Consider the following 19,424-nt stretch of genomic DNA (forward strand, 5'->3'; position numbering starts at 1 on the left):
TAGCAGTAAGCATAAACTATACCCCTCCGCAAGAATCAGTACACAACACAATGGCACACAGCCTGATCAATGCAGTAATGATGACAGTGTGCCGTCATCCACAAAGATCATCACAGAAAACTCTCATTAAAAGAACAACTTGGCTTATAGTCGAGAAGCACACTGCGAAAGCATCATCCTCTTTAGCTACCAGGGAAAGTGTGCGCCCACAAAAGTGGCATCTGTTGGGCTGTCAGTGGAACACATAGGTTTTCCCTCACTACAATGTTGAAATCTTTACCAATGTTTCACTTTCCCTACCAATACACAGTCATTCATGAACTTTCCAGCAGCTAAAATGTAATTTACTTCAACCGGACCATATATTATATTATGATATACCCCAATGCACGTGGTTCCTTTTATAAACCATCTTCAGGCGATCTGTTTCCATTAACAGATTGACAATAAACTCACAACTACAATTTAATAATATACAATAACAAATCCTTCTCCCATATGTATTTTGCGAATCTCTAAAACTGTTTCTCTCGTATGCAACACAATGCAAAACTGTTTTGCGCAAAACTAAGTGGTTTATTGCGTTCAAGGACTTAAGTCATCTAGTAGATGTCTCCTGCTAAAGTGTGCATTTTGTTTCATCATCCCTGCACTGGTGTCATCTGTTAGTTTCGGTCAAAGACCTTAAAAGATGCAAAAATACATGAAACACTCAATATAAAAGGATCACAACATAGTTATCAATAAAATAAAAGTAGACAGATTACTTTCCATAAAAGCTACAAAAAGGTTTAAAAAGATAAAAGGGATATATATACAAGTTAAAATGTATGCCTAATCAGATCAAAGGCATTACATAACCAGGACAATATTATTGCACATTAACCAGGCCTATGGGATACATTAGACACAGGACTAATTCTTGATGTATAGCCAGCGCCTTCTCCACAAGGCGTTTAGGAAACGGGAAACAGAAAATACAACTGGTTGGGAAGTGTCATATTTTAAAATCCTAAGTGCCTGTTGGTATTGCTTTGTCCCCAAATTTCTACAAAGTTGGATAAGCCAAGGTTCTCGAATTTTCTTGTAGGTTGGACAGAAAAAGAAGACATGAGGCACAGACTCCTCCTTTGCCCCACACGCAGGGTATTCGAGTAGTTTGTTATCTGACCATTTGTGCGAGAAAGCCCTGAGAGGCAGTGTGCCATGCCTAAATTGGGTGTAGAGTTTCCTAGCTTGGCTTGGTACAATCTCATCCAAGAAAGGCTCAAGCTTGTACTCATCTTTAAGAGTCAGAAAGTCTAAGGTTGTGGGACCCAACGCAGAGTTGGTGGTAACAACCTGCAGTTGTTTCTTACGATGGAGTTTCACCAAGTCTGCTCGAGACAGCCTCAAGCACGCCATCTCAGGCTCACTCCAGAGATCCAGAAGTCCCAGCCTCTTACTCTCCTTTCTTATGTGGGCAAACCATTGAATTTTGACTGCCCCGGGGAGTTTCATGAATTCCTCAACTTCCTCTCTGAAATACCTTAGTTCAGGAGTTACCCACAGTCTGCGCCAGTATACCAGGGGGCGGAGACTGATTACTTCATCTATGGGTCTAATATCGAGGCCCATTCTTAAGGGGATAAGGGGAGTACTGGCTGGGAGGGAAAGCAGAGATCTCAGAAAACAGTTTTCTGCCTTAAGGATATCTTCTGGTCAGCAGTGTCCCCACAGTTCTGCCCCGTATAAGATGGCTCCTCTGGCTTGGGCTTTATAAATTTCCAGGACAGAAGCGACCGGTGGCCAGTCCATGCTTCATTGGACAAAGGCCTAGGGGTTGACCACCCACAATGGGTTGGCCAGGGCCTGTTGGCTCCTCTATTGTACATAACCTTTGGCTGTGTGTAGCAGGATATGGCCACCTGCAGCGGGTTGGACACAAGGCCTGCCCGCAGTCCAGGTCCAAGAGCCAAACCCTGTGGCAAATGGACAAATTTCCCAAGATATGCTTATGTCACAAAAATAATGCCAATATGTAGCAGCACATAAAAGCACAACATAAAAAATGACAAAGTATACTCAAAACATAAAAACAAAAAATAATTTTGAAACCAAAAATAATATATTCATTACTGTCTCACTGGTAGTGTTCATTCTAATGTGATAGGTAATCTTACCTGTATTGTTGTTTATATCCTGCATAATTGCATGAGTCACATGAAGGGTGGGGTCATGAGTATTGCTTTAGGTGTGCAAGTTATGGCTTGCATGGCTATTGTGAGACTTAGGACTTGCAGAACTAACCATAACTTGTGAATGTTCGTGTTTTTTTATTTTAAATCATAGCTATAACTCTACTTTCACTGTACTTTTTAAGAAAATATACATGTATATATTTTTATTTTTATTTAGTGTATCTATCTATCTCTGTCTCTCTCCCTCTCTCTCTCTCTATATATATATATATATATATATATATATATATATATATATATATAGAGAGAGAGAGAGAGAGAGAGAGAGAGAGACAGAGACAGAGACAGAGACAGAGATAGATAAATAGATAGATAGATAGATAGATAGATAGATAGATAGATAGATAGATAGATAGATAGATAGATAGATAGATAGATAGATAGATAGATAGATAGATAGATAGATAGATACACTGAATAAAAATAGTTAAAAACGGAATTATGTTTTTAGTGGAAAAGCGTAGAACCACAGAAATTCTCCAGTTCTGTTTATGAATGCACTTAACACACGACATAACTCATGGTCATCCCCAAGGTTGTTCTGTTTTTTTAAATGTTTATCAAATGTATTTTTATTGTTATACATATAACACTGAATGGGGCATTACAGCAATACACAGCTCTTCAGGTTTGACATGTTTACACCATTTCATGCACAGTAGGGAAGATGTTATAAAAAGAAACAGCTCATATCATACCCACAAAATATACAAGTATATTTTGATGAAATCTAGAAATATGTTGTCCAATCTCTCGGTTATATTTTTTTGTAATTATTTTTGCATTGTAGTTTTGTTCAGTGCACCCCTGGCACTTGGAGGTAAGGGTTGCACTTAAAAATGGTTTTAAATAAATACGTATATATAAATATTCTTTTTAAACCAGTAAGCATGCACTCTGTCAGTTGAGGACTGTTTTTTGTATCTGTGCTGTTGGCAAATATGTATTATGTGTATGGTGGACGACGAAGAATTATGTAATGTGCTGTGTTCAGAACCATAACTGGTGAATTTCAGAGATGTTACATGCTTGAGCCAGAAACACAACTCGTTTTTTAACTGTGTCTTTTTAGGTAGAGTTACTTTTTTATTGTGTGGGGATCAAAACAGTCCTCATCCACAGCATTTCCACACTTCTCCCAATACTAACAGTACCTCACTTAAGTGGGTGTGCATGTCACCCACGACAGCAAAGACCTCATAATAAAATGTGGAGACAGACAGGTTTTTCCTTGGAATTTCATTCTTTTGGGGCATGCGTGTAGCTTCTGAATTTGGGCTTGGGGTCGGCCGGCACCCAGGGAAACCTAACAACTCTACACCTTTCTCAAACCTGGACACCTAGTGGAATCCAAGGTGGTGAAGCTTACATGGATTGTATCTCTTTTTTTTCTTTGCTCAGAATGCCCTGCAACCATCAAACATTAGGAACAATTGCAGATTGTATGCACTTCTCTGAGAGGAAGTTCCAGAATCTGCAAGGATTGACATAAATCCTACTTCAGAGTGTCCCCACACTCCTCCAAATAAAAATGCTATTCCATTGTTGTGTGTTTGCTTATTGTTCAGGAAAAGAAGTAAGCATTTACCATATGAAGTCAATGTGCTGCATTCTTGTCTCAAGCAAAGGCCCACACACATGTGGGGTACCAACAGGAGACGTATGGAAATGCAGGGCTGTAAGATTTTTACCATTACATGTGTGTTCCTGAGTTTTTATGTATTATGAATGCTTGGAGTTTGCCTTTTTTCACACATACTTTGGCATTTGCAGTGTATTTTCGGTAATAACACGTGCATGTACCAATGCAGGATACGTCACCCTGGACACCTGCAAGTGTATACTTTTTTTGGAAAAGTTTGGCTATTGTAGATTTCTACAGGTGCAGGCTGACCTGAGGCCCAAACACTCAAGCCTACAAAAAGTCAACCTTGACTGCACATTGGTGTAGTGTCAGCCCTTTCTTCTTTCAAACAAAAAGCACATCAATATATGTTGGATATACTTTTAGTCAGGATAAGTTGAGAAAAATGAATGATATATCAATCCTCGTTGACAATAACAAGTGTTTTAGAGCAGAGGTGCATAATTCCACTAATGGTATAGAAATGCATTATTAACACCACTTGGATATATTTATTATGAGTATCTAACCCACCTTTTCAATTCCAGGGATGGATTAGAGACTTGTGTCCTTCGATTGACATATGCAGGGCTCCTTAGGGCTCCAAACGCAAAAGCTATATGGACCGTATAGCTTTTGCGTTTGGAGCCCTAAGGAGCCCTGCGTATGTCAATCGAAGGACACAAGTCTCGAATCCATCCCTGGAATTGAAAAGGTGGATTAGATACTCATAATAAATATATCCATCTGGTGTTAATAATGCAGGGGACACAAAGAGACACCCTTTTGGATGAGTGTGATTGAATTAGTCGGATGTGTATAGATGGACCCTAGGGGACAATTATATAGAGGAACCCAGTGTTTAGACACTGAAGTCAGTATAAGTATTGCCAATACTAAAATGGAATGTATACATTTGGGAACAACTTGTTATTGTCCATTGCCAATTGTTAATGTATATAAATATAATTTTCTATTTCTATAACAAATACCATACAGGCCACTAGTGAAATGCATTGTAATTGTGTTTAGATTAATGTTTCATTGTTATTATGCAAAATAGGGTAGTATAAAGGGATTTGTTTAACAGGTTATTGATATGTATATTTATGTTTTCAATGGGATTTTCTCATGTTTTAATACAAGAGAGACCAGTGTTTAAATTTTGTCTTGAAGAAGGTGGTCCACATCAAGAAAAACACCACCGAAACGGGTCGACGCCTTTGGGTTTTTATATATGGTTGCATCCATATGGTTGCATCCAAGGAACTTGTTTAGGTCCAATAGAGGATATGGGCTATGGACATTTTAACAAACAATAGAACGATTTCCATAGGGAACAACCAAAATTAGATGTAACTATTAGTTTGCATTTTCATTTGTTTGTGTGTCTCTCATTATTATTATTTGTATATAACATTGTGTTTTTAATGTATCTTGAAATAGTGGATTATTCCACTAATACCAAAAGAATTTAGTAAAACAAATCTTTTAATAAAAACTTTTTTAATGCATTTTCCTGTCGCATTATATGCAGTATAATTGGCCAACAGAGTCAGGGGTTTTTGGATTGAGTGTGTATAGATGGTGATGCGTGTCGTATAAGAGATACTTTGAGAATACTAGTAGTTATTTTGAATTTTCTGATTCTCCCAAGAGAATTCTGCATTTTTTTATTTATAAGGACGAGCTGGACCAAGGGTAATGAAGATTATCGGCAAGTACATGGGGCACTCCCCAGTAGCTGTACTGCAAAACGTGTTGCCAGGAACCAGGGTTCAGATCCTGGCTGCCCTAGTTTTCCAACTTGTGTGATGCGATGCGCATCACTTTACTTCTCTTTGGATCATGTTGAGTGAATGGCAGATATGAGACCATTTTAAAGTAATTCAGTTCAGCACACTGCATGGACAACTCACTTGCTTACGGCTTAACAGAAAATAATAGGCTCCACAAACAATGACACTGGCTAAATATACAGTGCACATGACAAACTAGAAGCTTGTGGTTTACTTAAATAAGCGTAGACAGGGCATTGGGGTGGGAAAGGTTTAGGTTTAAAAACACTAACTTTTAACAGATGTTAATTAGGGGTGTGTGTAACTGACATAGTTATCTCTAGTGTAATTGTAATTATGCGTAATTTCATGAGAAGCGTAATCCGCATTTAACACTATTTCCCTCATACAAAATGCACCCTTGTGTCCAAAATGGACCAATTTGTGCTAAGAAAATAAGACTAAATGCTTTAGGTCATGAACAACAGTAGCTAGCAGTTGCTCGCTCTCTCTTAGAACATTGTTCCAGTGCTACAGTGGTAGGATTTTAAACCAAAATATATCCTAATTACTCAAACTGAAGCAATACCGTAATTTCTGTAATTTTGCATCACAAGAGTAATGCGTAATTATTTTAGCGTAATTAAACTTCCTCCCAAGCCCAGTGCTTTAACTGGCCCGGCACTGTCCGGTACTCAGTACCTGCACTTCTTTGATTTGAGAGGAAGAGTACCAGCACTTTTCAGCAAGCACTGCTACTATACATGTAATAGGAGAGTGCTGGCACTTCTCAGGAGCATAGAGGTACTCTTAGTAGCGTGTACCTGCACTTCCAGATTTCCATTTAAAACACTGCCCAAGCCTAATGTTAAAACTTGCTTAATCGTAATTTAATGTGCTAAAAATGACATAAAAACTTCCAAAATAGACTTTTTTCTTATCTGACGAACTCTCTAAATGTGGCACTTAAAACCAGATCCCTGGCTTTGATCTGCTCTGCCACTCAGCCTCTCTCTCACCTGGAGAAATTTTATGGAAACTTCCAAACTCATCCTAGAGCGATACATTTATCGTTATCAGATTACCACGTATGCATCATATATTTCTGGCAAATTCTAATTCAAAAGATCTATTTCATGACGTCATGGGAAACTACTGAGTTAAGGCAAGGAGAGCAAATCACTTTGGCTGGCATCCTCCCAAGCTGGTATTCTGTCACCAACTCTACGTGTTGCCACGTGTGTCACCTCCCGTCCCGCGGGCGACGCCCGTGTCTATCTGAGGCCGCAGTCAGACTGCTAGCAGCAGGTGCTGGCGAGACACCTGACGCCCACGGCGAAACCAGGCGGTAGACCGGGGCTCGGGGACAGAAAAGACCACTGCTCGGAGGCGAAGAAGTGGCACTTGTTTCTCCGAGCACCGGCGACCTCTGACGTCACGCGTCCCTCATCTTTCCAGGGGAACACGTCTTCCTCCGCACAGGTGCGCGTGCGGGGCGGCGCTGCGCCGACGTCGGCAAGCCCCGCCCCTACCCGCCAGAGCTGCTGGTTCGGCAAGTTTTGACAGTTGGTGGGAGCCGGTGAGAGTCGGTGTGGGTGCGGAGCCGGGAGGCCACGGGAGGGGCCGGGCAGAGGCGGCGCGTGAGCTCGGCCAGGGGGACAGGGAAACGACACCGAGTGCTGCCTCTACCTCCTGCACTCCGGAAATACAGAGCCCTGCTCCCGTCACCAAGGAGCTTATGTGCGGATCTGATACTGGCCAGGCAGGCGACACCACCCGAAGATTGAGCTTCCCCTCCAGGTGCGCCCTTCCGAAGAGACTCACCCCAGGACTACATCGCCAACTGCAGCCATGTCCCGGGATCCCGAGGAGGTGAACAGGGTGACCGAGAACACCTACAAAGTAAGCACGCAGTGAGCCAACGTCTGTGGGGATGGGAGGGATCTCTCTGAACCGGGGTACTGAGCGTGGATGGCCATGCTGTGCCGGCTGGGACTGGGAGGCTGGCTATGCAGGTGCTTAAATGTGAATTTGGGCTGGTTGGATTGCAGGGTGCAAGTGCACTTTGGCACTGCAGGTGAGTGAAAGTGAGCACCTATATATCCGGCCTGTGTGAGTGGGAAATCACACCATGGGCCTTGACACACAGCTTCTTGGTATGTGTGGCACTGCCACCGCTGCCCGTGAGCCTATAGTCGGGGCCACTGCTATTATGCGGCAGGAGAGGGACAAATTATGTGGCAGGGTTACGTCAATTATGCGGCATGAAAAGGCAAATAATGCTGCACATTTTGTAACAGTATGTATTACTTTTGTATTTTGCCATTTTTAAACTTGGCAACAATGTCTGGGCATTGGTTGTACCCCAGTAGCCGCACATTCGCATAATTCCTGCGGCCCTGCCTATAGTCAGATATGGTACTGAAGTCGTGTCGTTAGCCAAGGAGCATGCCAGTGAGTGTGTATATCGCAGTACTAACCATCCACTATGTGGGTAACATGATTGCCTGGTACTGAAAGTTTTGAGTGTAGATAGGCAGGGCCTTCAGAATACTTGTCGGCATGCATGGGAGACATGAGCACTGCAATTTCAATTTATTTGATATGGATATGAATGTGCATCCACCGAGAGCCGGGCCTCCTATTAATCAGTGGACAATAGGGAACCACAGCATGCGACAGATTAAGAATAGACCGGCACTGCACTTTGTGTATAACTAGATATATTGGGCTTGTAGCATGTGGGTGTCCGAGTGGACAGGCACCTAATCTTGTGAGCGAGTATGGATAACCTGGGCCTGCTTGATGGTTGTGAGTGAGTGGGACTCGTGTTATAAGCTAAGTCAGACACTGACGCTGTTGCATGTGGGTGACTGTGACTAGCCAGACACTCTAGGCAACAAGCCTCAGCCTGTACACCCACGCACTGGCCCAGCAGCATGTGGGCGATTATTATTATTGGGTTTTGTAGAGCGCGTAGTCACCCGTAAGTATCCCAGCGCTAAGATCCTAACAAGCAAGAGGGTAACAGGGGAAGTGAAAAGGAAGAAGGAAGGGGAAAAAAGAGGCTCAGGGGAACAGGTGAGTTTTCAGCCGCTTCCTGAATCGGAGATAGTCTGGTTCCGTCCTGAGATCACAGGGAAGGGAATTCCAAAGGCGGGTTGTGTTGACAGAGAAACGCCGTCCACCCGTGCGCACCTTCTTCACTCTAGGAATAGTGATGAGGTATTCATGGTCGGATCGGAGGGATCATGAGGCTTTATAAGGCCTTATGAATTTTTTTAGGATGGGGGGGCCTTTGTCCTGTAGAAGTTTGTGTGATAGACAGAGAGCTTTAAACTTCACTCGTTCTCTCACTGGGAGCCAATGTAAGTATTTCAGGGCTGGTTTGGCCGGAGATCTCGATGGGGTATTGGTGAGAATCCGGGCCGCAGCGTTCTGGATCCTTTGCAGTTTATTGAGGGTAGCCTCGGGAGCACCTAGATAGATGGTATCGCTGTAATCCAGCCTTGACATGATAAGGCCTTGGATTAGCAGTTTCTGGGAGACAGGAGGGAGTAGTGGCAGAATCTTCCTGATGGATTTGAGGAGCCCGAAGCAAGTTCCGGCGATTTTGTTTTGGCTTGCGTCTTGAAAGAAAGGTCTTTTTCAAGCCAAATTCCTAGTTAAGATTATGGATACTTCTCTGGTACCACAGGTGTTTAAGTGTTCTAATGTATGCATGTGGGCGTTGTCGCGCCCTCAAGTGGTTACCATATATGTCATATCCAGCCACTGGATCACGTGGGTGAATCTTGATAGTCTGGTACTACTGTTTGTGAATGTGCAGGGTTAACTCTGCAGCCTAGGCATGACTGAGTGGACATAGCCAGGTAGGGCTTGTTTTCCATCAGTTAAAATTGATACTTGTATAGCGCACTACTCATCCGCAAGGGTCTCAAGGCGCTTGTACGAATACAGCTGTGGAACCCGTCCTGGCTTTCCCTGTGAGGCGTCCACTCCTGGGCACCCCCAGGGTGGAGGCCAGATATCCTTAGCGTTGTGGAGATTAAGCAAGCTATTGCCCAGAGTTGCAGAGTGGGACTCTATGATTAGAATAGGCACTGAGGCGAGAATTATCAGGTCCGTGGAATTTTGAGCCCAAGACCCGCCGAGGCAGGGAATAGAACCCTGGTCCCGGGCTAGACCTCTGCATCAGGGTCTGCCGCTCTAACCATTGAGCCACACCAGGACCTTGGGGCTGCATGTGTGAGTCTGGCCCCGGCTCAGGAAGTAGTTATCAATTGTGGAGTATGTGCAGTGGCACCGGGGCCGAGATGCGAAGGGCCTAACACACATAATTATGATAGACTTTTTCTACAAAATTGGGGAGCAGGAGGGCCCATTTTTTCACGTTTGCCCTCTTGCTACGCTAATACTGCGGCTCAGAGTGTGTAAATCAGGGCTCTCTGGTTGCATAGCACATGTATCGCTGTGTGTGGACAGCAATGCACTGCACGTTATGTGTGTGTGGATAGCCAGCCCTGCAGGCTGTGTGCGAAAGCGAATTTAAACTTCAATGACCGATAAACCAGCTGGCTGTTATGTTTGTTTTTCTGTAAAGAATTCTCAAGTTTTGAGTCGGTAGATAGATCGCTTACTTAACATTGTCATTTTAAGCAATACGACAAGGGGTTTATCACTTTGACCTTCCGTAGCTTCATGCAACATTACAGTGCGAGAATGGGGCTCCTTCTGCAATTGTTAGTTAGGGTTTATGTTTTCTATCGTTACCTGTCATACGTACGACAAATCTCTTTGAGGAGGATGTATTGCACCTTTAGTGCATTGCATAGCTATTTTGAACTTTAGATTCGGTATGTGCGTTCATCTTATTTACTTCAGATTTGGTCTACTCGATAATATGCAGAGTCGTCGATAGACATATTTTTTGTCGAAATCATGTAATATTTGGAATTCTTTACGTCAATATTAAGACAGTTTGTGTAAGCTTTATCCTAACAAATGGCATCAAACCTCTTTATTCAATGGAAAGTTCCAGGCAGCCGCTTAATTAGTTCGTGTAGAAAGTCTGTTTATTGTGCTAACACGCCCTACGTGTTACGGTTTCAACTCAGAAACCAGTCAGTTATACCTTGCAGTAATATTTCCGAGTGCGGTATTTTTTTTGTACAGAAGTTAAGACTAAAGAAATTAATACGATCTTGTCCAATATAAACGAAGGACAAATTGCCTTTCGGAATAGGTGAGGCAATTTGTGGTCCAGTGGTGTGATATGCATTGTTCTTGAATGCCTTTCTAATTAATCGTGTGGTCTATCTACAGATTCTGAAAACAAAGGTCACCAAAGGTGAAACGCAGAGTTTTCTTGTGCTAGATTAATGCTGTTATTGCAAGGTTAAACGTGTGCCTCTCGGTTTGGCACTTCCCCTGTATCTATTTGCTTATTGTTCCAGACGGGTGTGGTCTGGGAAAGGAAGCATTTACCGCAGCCTGGCAGCATGTGGCAGCCTGGAAACTGAATCTTCTATTTTTTTTCGGATGAACAAACTTGACTATAAGTTAATCAGAATTACTTTTGAAATTTTGTGGATTTGTTGGTGTAACTTTAATGTCCAAGTTGTTTCCTCTGTAACTACTTTGCATGTTGTCTAATTCTGGTCTTCTGGTTGTTTTGCATAACATTCTTTCTGTTGTCTATTTTTAATTGAATTTTATTTACATTTCGCCTGTACTGTGTTGATGAATATATTTTAGGTAGACATTTTTATTATTTTCTGCTATTCACTTTTCACGTTATCTGCAAACAGTATATTCTAGTACTTTTTTTTCGTTTACATTTTTTTGTTCGGATTTCTACCTATCCTGTCCTTCTTTTCTTTTTTCTTTTTTAGGAACATGTATTTTTACATGATGATAAACACTTCCTGTGTTAAACTGACTTGTAAAAAGTTAATGTTGTTTGGGCTGTCTACTGGAGTCCGGCTCTTTTGTTGCACTTTTAGGATTTATCGGGTGCAAGACACAGTCCAATGTACTGAGAATTTCTTCACAAAAAGTGGTTGCAAATTGTGCACAGACTGTTTGCAAAAGGACTTTCAATTAGAAAAGCGACCAATGCACTAATAGCGTGGCAAAATCAACATTCAACAAGGTTGGCAGAACACGAATGAATGTTATATAGATAGGTGAGTTTGTGACCCCCCTGTGATTAGCTACAAATAAAAGGGATGGGGGCCTGAAATCAATGTCCTGCTAATCCGCATCCCCGTGTTTGCATTCCCAAATGTGTGTGTGTGTGTTTTTAAAGTGGCATCAGTTGCTTAAAGTAACCAGCGCTGCTTCAAAAAAATATATATAGTTTTTCTGTTTGGGGTATATATCAGGGGAGCAGGCAGTAGTCCCTGGGGCCACTGTCTACTCCTCAAAGGCTGCCAGTACGATTCCCAAGAATAGTGTGGGCAGCATCACCAGCCGATGATGTGCAAAGTCTCTAGGGACAGTCTTTCTCCGCAGTCAGAATGTCTGGATTGCCAGCCAGTTCAGAAAACAAAGGCTGCTTCCCTTTTATGAATTAGTTCTATGTTTCAAAGATTTCCAACTTGAGTTGTGCTTTCAAACCATTGATACATTCCATACTGAATTGTAGTTTGTAAAGAATGACCCTTTCAAATTATGATTCAGCATTGGTTGCACAACCCAGTTCTACTGTGTGGAAAAACATTTGCAACTCATAAAGTGAGGTTGGTACTTAAGAAATAGGCTATTTGCAGTCACAAATTCAGCGATTTTTTTGTTGTTGTTTTTTTTTGCGAATCTATTGCAATTGCTTTAATTTGTACATCTGGTTCATATTTTGCAGTTCCCTGTTTAGACCTTATAGCAGAGTGGCAAAGGTGTCTGAGCTGAGAGCTGGCGATAGCAGCATTACACCTCTTGCTGTTTATTTGCAACCTCGAGCCAAGGACTTTACTACACTAAGCATTTGATCCTCTTTCCCATGTCTCCCCCTCTCTCCTATGAATTGCCTCTGCTCACTGCATGCCACCTCATCCCACTGTATGGCTCATGCTTACCCCTGTGTCTCCCCTCACATCTCCTTGCCCTTGCCCCTGTAGAGACTGTGTGCATCAACCCACAGCAGCAGGGAGAAATACTTAAACCATGGGTTCACACTTGTTTTTAATGTATTTTCACAGTTGGCAAGCTGGTGATAGTCTACACCTGAATGCAATGTGATGTTGATCGCTTAGTTGGCAGTAGACTAGCACTTTGTCTTCATGATAGCCAGCTGCAAAGTGAGACAGAAAATTACCAGCCAATTGAACCCTCAGTACCTAGATTCAGGCACCTCACATCGAGGAAAAGAGGCCTGTGAGCTACATCATCCTTGAAAGAGCACGCAGGACCCACACAGTTGCCAGAGCTCAGCTACACCCACACAGACTGAGTCCTGGAGATCTTGCTGAGCATAGAACATGAAACTTGTCACGGGAGCGCATTGAGAGCAGAAACTGAGCTGGACACTAAACAGAATAAATTGTGAGCTGACATAGCCCAACAAAAGTAACAAAAGTTGTGCCTGGGGATACCCAAGATCGCACAAGGGAGGAATCTAAGATTGAAGGCAAAGACGGGGATTAAATAAAGCTGAGGTAAGCTCTCGGAGACCATCACTAGCTGCCCAGAGAACTGGGATATCACTGAGCCTTCAAGAAACTCATCATAGGGAGTATAAGCAGCAGCATAGCAAGACAGAATGGAAGACTGAATGGAGCGGAGTCTTTTTTTAGCACCAAGTAATAGCTATGAGATGGAAAGCCTGGGGATCTCTGGAATGACACAACATGAGGCTCATTTCATTGGAGATATACTGAGAGAGGAAAGACAGTGTTGGAGATTGAGAATCGAGGATCATCTGTCACATTGGATTACCATCCATGTATGGTGTTAACATGCATTCCAAACCGAACACAGAAGTACAAAACTGGCCATTTACGTGAATGTGCAGTCTGGGCATCTAAGGGATCCGAAAATATACAAACTATCAGAAATGAAACAAAGTGTTCAGTCAAGTTGACACACATCGCTGTACTACACAAGTTGCAGACTGAGAGTCTCACGGAGACTACACATTACATCAGTTGCAAATTGCTGAACATATTGCTAGGCTTTTCAGAAAATGTAACCTAACAATCTTAAATCAATTTACTTCCACATTTTATACTTCATGTGTTTGTAATATTACAGAGGAACTACATCTCAGCTGAGAAGTGGGGGTGGGCTGTTCAAGGCATGTTCAGCCTGGAAAGTTTGTGAATAATCTCAAATACATCAATTTGTGGCCATTCATGAGCTTCCCACAACCAATTCCCACCCTGAAAATGGTCAGATATTTAAAACAGGCAAGTACTGGAGTAAATCTATTTTCATAGTGGAAGGGAAAATGGAACATCTCCAAACATTAAGGTAGTGTAGAAATGGGGTTTCTCATCAGGGAAAAGTATTTTCCCAGTGTACAAAAAAGTGGGGATTGCTCTTTTATTTCACCAAGCATTGTGTGTTTGGATATGGATATAATATGCAGGAGCATTCAGGGAGACTTGGCAATACCCCAAACATGTAAAATGTTGTGATTTTGCACGTTTCTATGTTGTAACCTCTGCAGTTCATGGAGAGCTTGTTGCATTACTTGCTCTATAGTTATAGCTTTGCAGTAATGAACCATATAAGCAACTTGGAACATCTTGTGTGTTTGGGTGGCTGTCTGGATGTAGCAGCAGAGCGTTTCTATTTCTTTTTACCTATTATGTGATGCTAAACGGACACTTTAAACTATGCCCAGTGACCTTGTGCAGTGTAGTTGGGGAATGGTGCCTTCCTGACCAGTGGACAAAATAGAAATTAATTGTTGTCATTGATCACATACAGTATGTTCTGGATGCCGGGCTGTAGGAATTCCACACCCATATAAATACACTTTAAGTGTATTCGGGTTTTAATGGAATGTGTGAGTTAAAAAAGAAAAAAAACTATGAATGTCTTCTGAGCAAAAACAAAAGTTGCCATCAGCAAAGTTATTTTTTTGGGGGGTGAGTGTTTTTTAATGATCTGGTTCATACCACTACATTGCATCCAGCCAACTTGGAGCACGGCTTTTGGTTTTGTGAAGTGTGGTTGGCTATAGGGCAGGCACTTTGCCCAACCTTCTATGTACCTAACACAGACAGCATATGCCCTTGGCCAGGCTCTGTCAATCCTTCTGAGCACTCAACTCTGACTGAGCCAAACATGGCTTCTGGCCATGCCTTGTGAGGATTTGGCACAAGGCCAGATATGTGGCCAGGCCCAGTGCACATAACTTCCCACTGCGCATGGTCTTAAGCTGTGTGTAGTAGTGTTGGCCGGTGGGCCTGGTTTCTGGCCATGTCCTGTGTCCAGTCTCCTTCACTCCCAACCTCACCCGCATGGGCGTGTTTGGTCACAGGCTGTACACTGAACGTCCTGCAGTTACTACTCCTGCTGCTCTGTGTAACAGACATGCATGCATTCTGGCATTCCTAGCAGAATCTATGCTTAGTCTTGAAGCCTGCCCCAGCTACGCTGAACTAGCTATATACAACCTTGTTCTGCGTGCTACACAGTAGTGGCCCAAGGCCTGCCTTGCATAGTGGACCTGCAGTACATGGCCTTTGGAATTTTTTCTGTACAACGAAGAATGGGTAGCATGTACTTTAGATGTATATTGTTGGGAAAGCCTTTGATTTTAAGGTTCAATACACATCCCATGGTAGATGTATGTTGAGCTTCCATAATTAGGATGACAAAGTTGGTCTGAACATCCAGACATTCAAGACTGGAACAAAAGGAAGCCTGTATTTCAGTCAGCCAGCCAGCCACATCGTGCCAGTATCCTGCAGTCCTCTCAGGATCAAGAATTCTCCATCTGACAGGATGCTGATTTATTTAGGGTACTTATTGGCACACCTGCACTAGTTGTGGGAAAACCCACTACAACTAATTTCAGGGGAACTAGTGTAATATATCGTTTCACCTGACATTTGAGCAAACCATTACTTGCTCCCTGCTATGCAAACCATAACTCGCACCTCCAATGCATTGGCTCGCGACCTCACTGATGATGTGAGTGATGACATCACAAATGACAATGATACTGCTGGTGACTTACATATTACCTTAGCAATGACAATATTGATAACACTCTGGCTACAGTATCATCTCTTTAGGTAAATAATGTTATTTAATGATGTTTTGTTCTGTCCTGTTATTTATTGGTGTGAACTTTGTCAGGTCATGAGCTTTGCATTTAAGGTATGAGTTTTGCTTTGCAAGTTGGGGGCGTGAGTTAGTTTGCTCAGCTAACCATGCCTGGCCATTTCAGGAGGTTTAACTTCTTTTTTATTTAACTGAATTTGTGAGGTTTTTAAACCTACTTCAATTTATTATGAGCAGAAGAAATCACAAGCTACCAGCAACAAAGGTTTTCTGTGATTATTTTTTGAGATACTTCATATCACTTTGCTGTAGGTTAATCCCTCCATCATACAGTAAGGAGTGGCTGTAGGGTCTGGCCAACAGACAGGTGCTTCAACCAATCTCCAGTGTACCCAGCTCCACATGATGATGGCCATTGCCTGGCTATATGCCTTCTGTGCATCCAATTCTATCGCTAAGGGTTGGCCGCATGACCTTGCTGTGACGATCCCCCTGTATCCAGCCTCTTGCATACCCCATCCCCAATGAGCTTGTCCTTTAGTCGTGCACAGCAGGGGTTGGATAGAGGGCCTGGCATTCAGGAAGACTGAGCGCCCAACCTTGCCGGGCATGGCTGTATAATGTATATACAGATGTACCACACACATCAAATACCCTATATTAATTTACTAGATTAATACAGTGGTAAATATGGGTACCGCGAGGAACCCATTAAATGTTCAGGAACAAGTAACATTCCCAAAATAAACTCAAATGTGACCTGATGCAGTCACTATAAAAATAGTTAGAAGGTTCCCTCCAACCCTGCGATGTTTTGTAATACATGCCGTTATGATCATAACTTGACTGCAAACACCATGCTCCATCATGGACAGTTGCAGTTCATCCACCATTGAATGGCTATCGTGTAACAGGTTGGCAAATCTTTACAAATTACGATACTAGTGATTGTGTATGGCATGAGAACTCAGATACAAGTTGTAAAATGGTGTTACAGTAAATCAAAATAATGAAAGCACAATGTCTTGATGTCTGAGTTGGCAACAAAAGAAGATCTTATTTTCAGATGCAGGCTTAGGGTGGTTAATCCCTTAAAATGTGAATATCTTATGTACTGAGGGTCCTATTAACTCTATGTCTGTGGCTCCATACATGGATGAGGCGGGGAGTAGAGGAAGGCACCGACCTCATTATTAAAGGGTGGCAGAGTGCTGTCTGACTCTTGGAGGTGAATGTTGTGTGAGCTCAACTAACACACATAGGGACTTTTTTAATAAAGCATGGAATGCTAGTTTGTCTCCTGTTCGCAAAGGCAGAGTTACAGGCAAAACAGAAAAAATAAAGGTTCATGTTGGGTGGGGAGGGCATGCTTACTAGGCAGAGTAAGGACTCAGCTCACCTTCATTTGTATATGTAGCTTCTTAAAGCAGCCTCCCACTTCTCTGGTGAGGGAAGCTAGGCTCTATTTCTGTCTCTTTGGACTCATTGGGCTGATTGATGGTTTGCAGGCAATATGCATGGTAGCAGCATTGGGGAATACCAAAAGAATGTCACCAGGGCTTTCAGGCTTCTTCCTAGTGTGAGGAAATGGGTAGCATTCTGCTACATGTTTAGGAGGAACCACAGCAGGGTAACCATTGTCCTGTTGTACATCTGATTATGCCTCTTTCTGGGGGTGTAGCCCCTGCTTGTGGCCAGTTCTTGGCCCTCTGGCAGTAAATGTTTCTATTAGCTCCAGTGCTTCTCTCCTGTTCAGAAATCCAACCATCCTCTTCAGAGAGGATTGTGGAACCAGGCATCATCTTCTCTTATCATAAAGTGCATGGTGGGGGCCAGTGCCACAAAGCACTAGGTAGGGTGACCAGATTTTGTAAAATAAAAACCAGGACATTTTGCAAATATCGAAGTAGGAATATATTTTTGCATCGACCCAGGGGCACCAAAGGACTTGAGTGACATCCCGCATGTACACACAGTAGCATCTGCTTTACCTAAACTCTTTTTTTGTTAGGGACTACTAACTCATTTTGCACTGAAACTAATGAAAACTTGCATCATTAAGCGTCAGTCGACCCTCTATGAAAATTGATGCGTCCTAAATTTACTGAAATTTGTCAGGAGAAGTGGTAAAACAACTGTACTGTCCCAGCAAATGCGGAACCCATACTCACCATAGCAACAGTTCATGTACAGTCTCCTTTGCCATGTTACTACAGGAAATCTTGCAAATTCCCCATAGATCATCTTGGCCATAGTAAGGAGGAACTAGATGAAGGGGACAACAGCCATTGACCATCTTGCGCTTACCATTTGATACCCAAAGATGTTTATGAACATTTGAGTGAAACTCTCAACAGTGCACTGAAGTTGATCACACACTTATATTATAGGTAATCATGTTTGATGTTTGAGATAGCTACTACAAAATTCATCCACGTAATGTTTTCAAACATTAATACCTATTATGAAAATAATACATATTAAGAGGGCCTATATGCATCAGCTCACTGTAATACATTTTAAATGGGAGGAAAGTAGATAACACTCCAGGATGCCACTGCTTGACTTCTAAATTCTGCCACCATCTATGACCTGGACAAAAGGACATATAGAGCTACCTCTTTGAGAATAAGTTGTGGGGAGATCAATGGAGGGACTTTTTAACCTCCAGGGAAAATGCACAGGTTTCTTTTTGAAGAACCAAAACTGCAGTCTGATTGGTTCCTCTGGGTTAGGAGCTCAATAAACTGTGCCAAAAAATAGAAGATGTGCTAGGGAACACCAAGACACAGGACAAAACTATTGGGATGGAATAGCTGCAGAGATGGTCTGGGGGCATTTATCCGTACACCAGCCTCAGCATGCAGGGTCCAACCACAGTACCATTTGCTTCATAGCCTACTGAGCATGGCCTTTGACTTTTCAGTGTCTGTCTTTGTTTCGGCTGCAATAGATGTAAGTGAACAAATCTAAAAGAGCAACAATTTGTAGCTTTATTGGTGTCATTGAAGATGCCAGTGATAATGCAACATCATTTAATGATGTTAGTAGTGGTAACTGTACGTGTGAATATATGTAATGTCTTGAGAATTACCTTGGGGGTGTGGGCATTATGGTTGCCTGGCAAATCACAACTGATGACTGAAGATTTAAGGTTTTGGATTGTAACTATAATGCCTCCTGCTAAATTATTTAAGCACATTTCTTTAGATTTTGTTAAAAAGCACTTTATATGGCAATGTGAGTAAAAAACTTTAGTTTCCATTTATATTTTCAATTATTTATTTATGTTGTGTTGTTATATACTTAGTCCCCAGTAGAAGTAGCCATGGACTCTAGACGGAGGGCTTTGTCTCTGTCCATGCCAATCAAGCCGTGACAATGCCTCAAACACCTTTTGTCTATTGGCTGGTGTCCCCACAGCCAGCTGCATACATCTCACTTGATGAAAGGTTAAAGGTGTTGTTTCTACAGTTTGTTGCCTAGAATTCTACCTTGGCACACAGCCTGTATCTTATCAAGTCTTCCTGATTTACAGTAGGTAAT

At 42.3% G+C, this 19,424-nt stretch overlaps 1 protein-coding gene across 1 annotated transcript in view; it reads left to right on the forward strand.

Annotated features, from left to right (window-relative positions):
- The first annotated feature begins 6,893 nt into the window (after positions 1 to 6,893).
- Positions 6,894 to 19,424, forward strand: part of BAIAP2L1 (BAR/IMD domain containing adaptor protein 2 like 1) — a 490,712-nt gene continuing 478,181 nt past the window's right edge. The window contains exon 1 of the mRNA XM_086940727.1: positions 6,894 to 7,544. Coding sequence (XP_086796853.1) covers positions 7,494 to 7,544 — 51 coding nt within the window. The 5' untranslated portion in view covers positions 6,894 to 7,493. The remainder of the gene's footprint in view (positions 7,545 to 19,424) is intronic.

This window comes from Lissotriton vulgaris, chromosome 10 (genome assembly GCF_964263255.1).
Source record: "Lissotriton vulgaris chromosome 10, aLisVul1.2, whole genome shotgun sequence".
In the NCBI taxonomy this organism is placed as follows: domain Eukaryota; kingdom Metazoa; phylum Chordata; class Amphibia; order Caudata; family Salamandridae; genus Lissotriton; species Lissotriton vulgaris.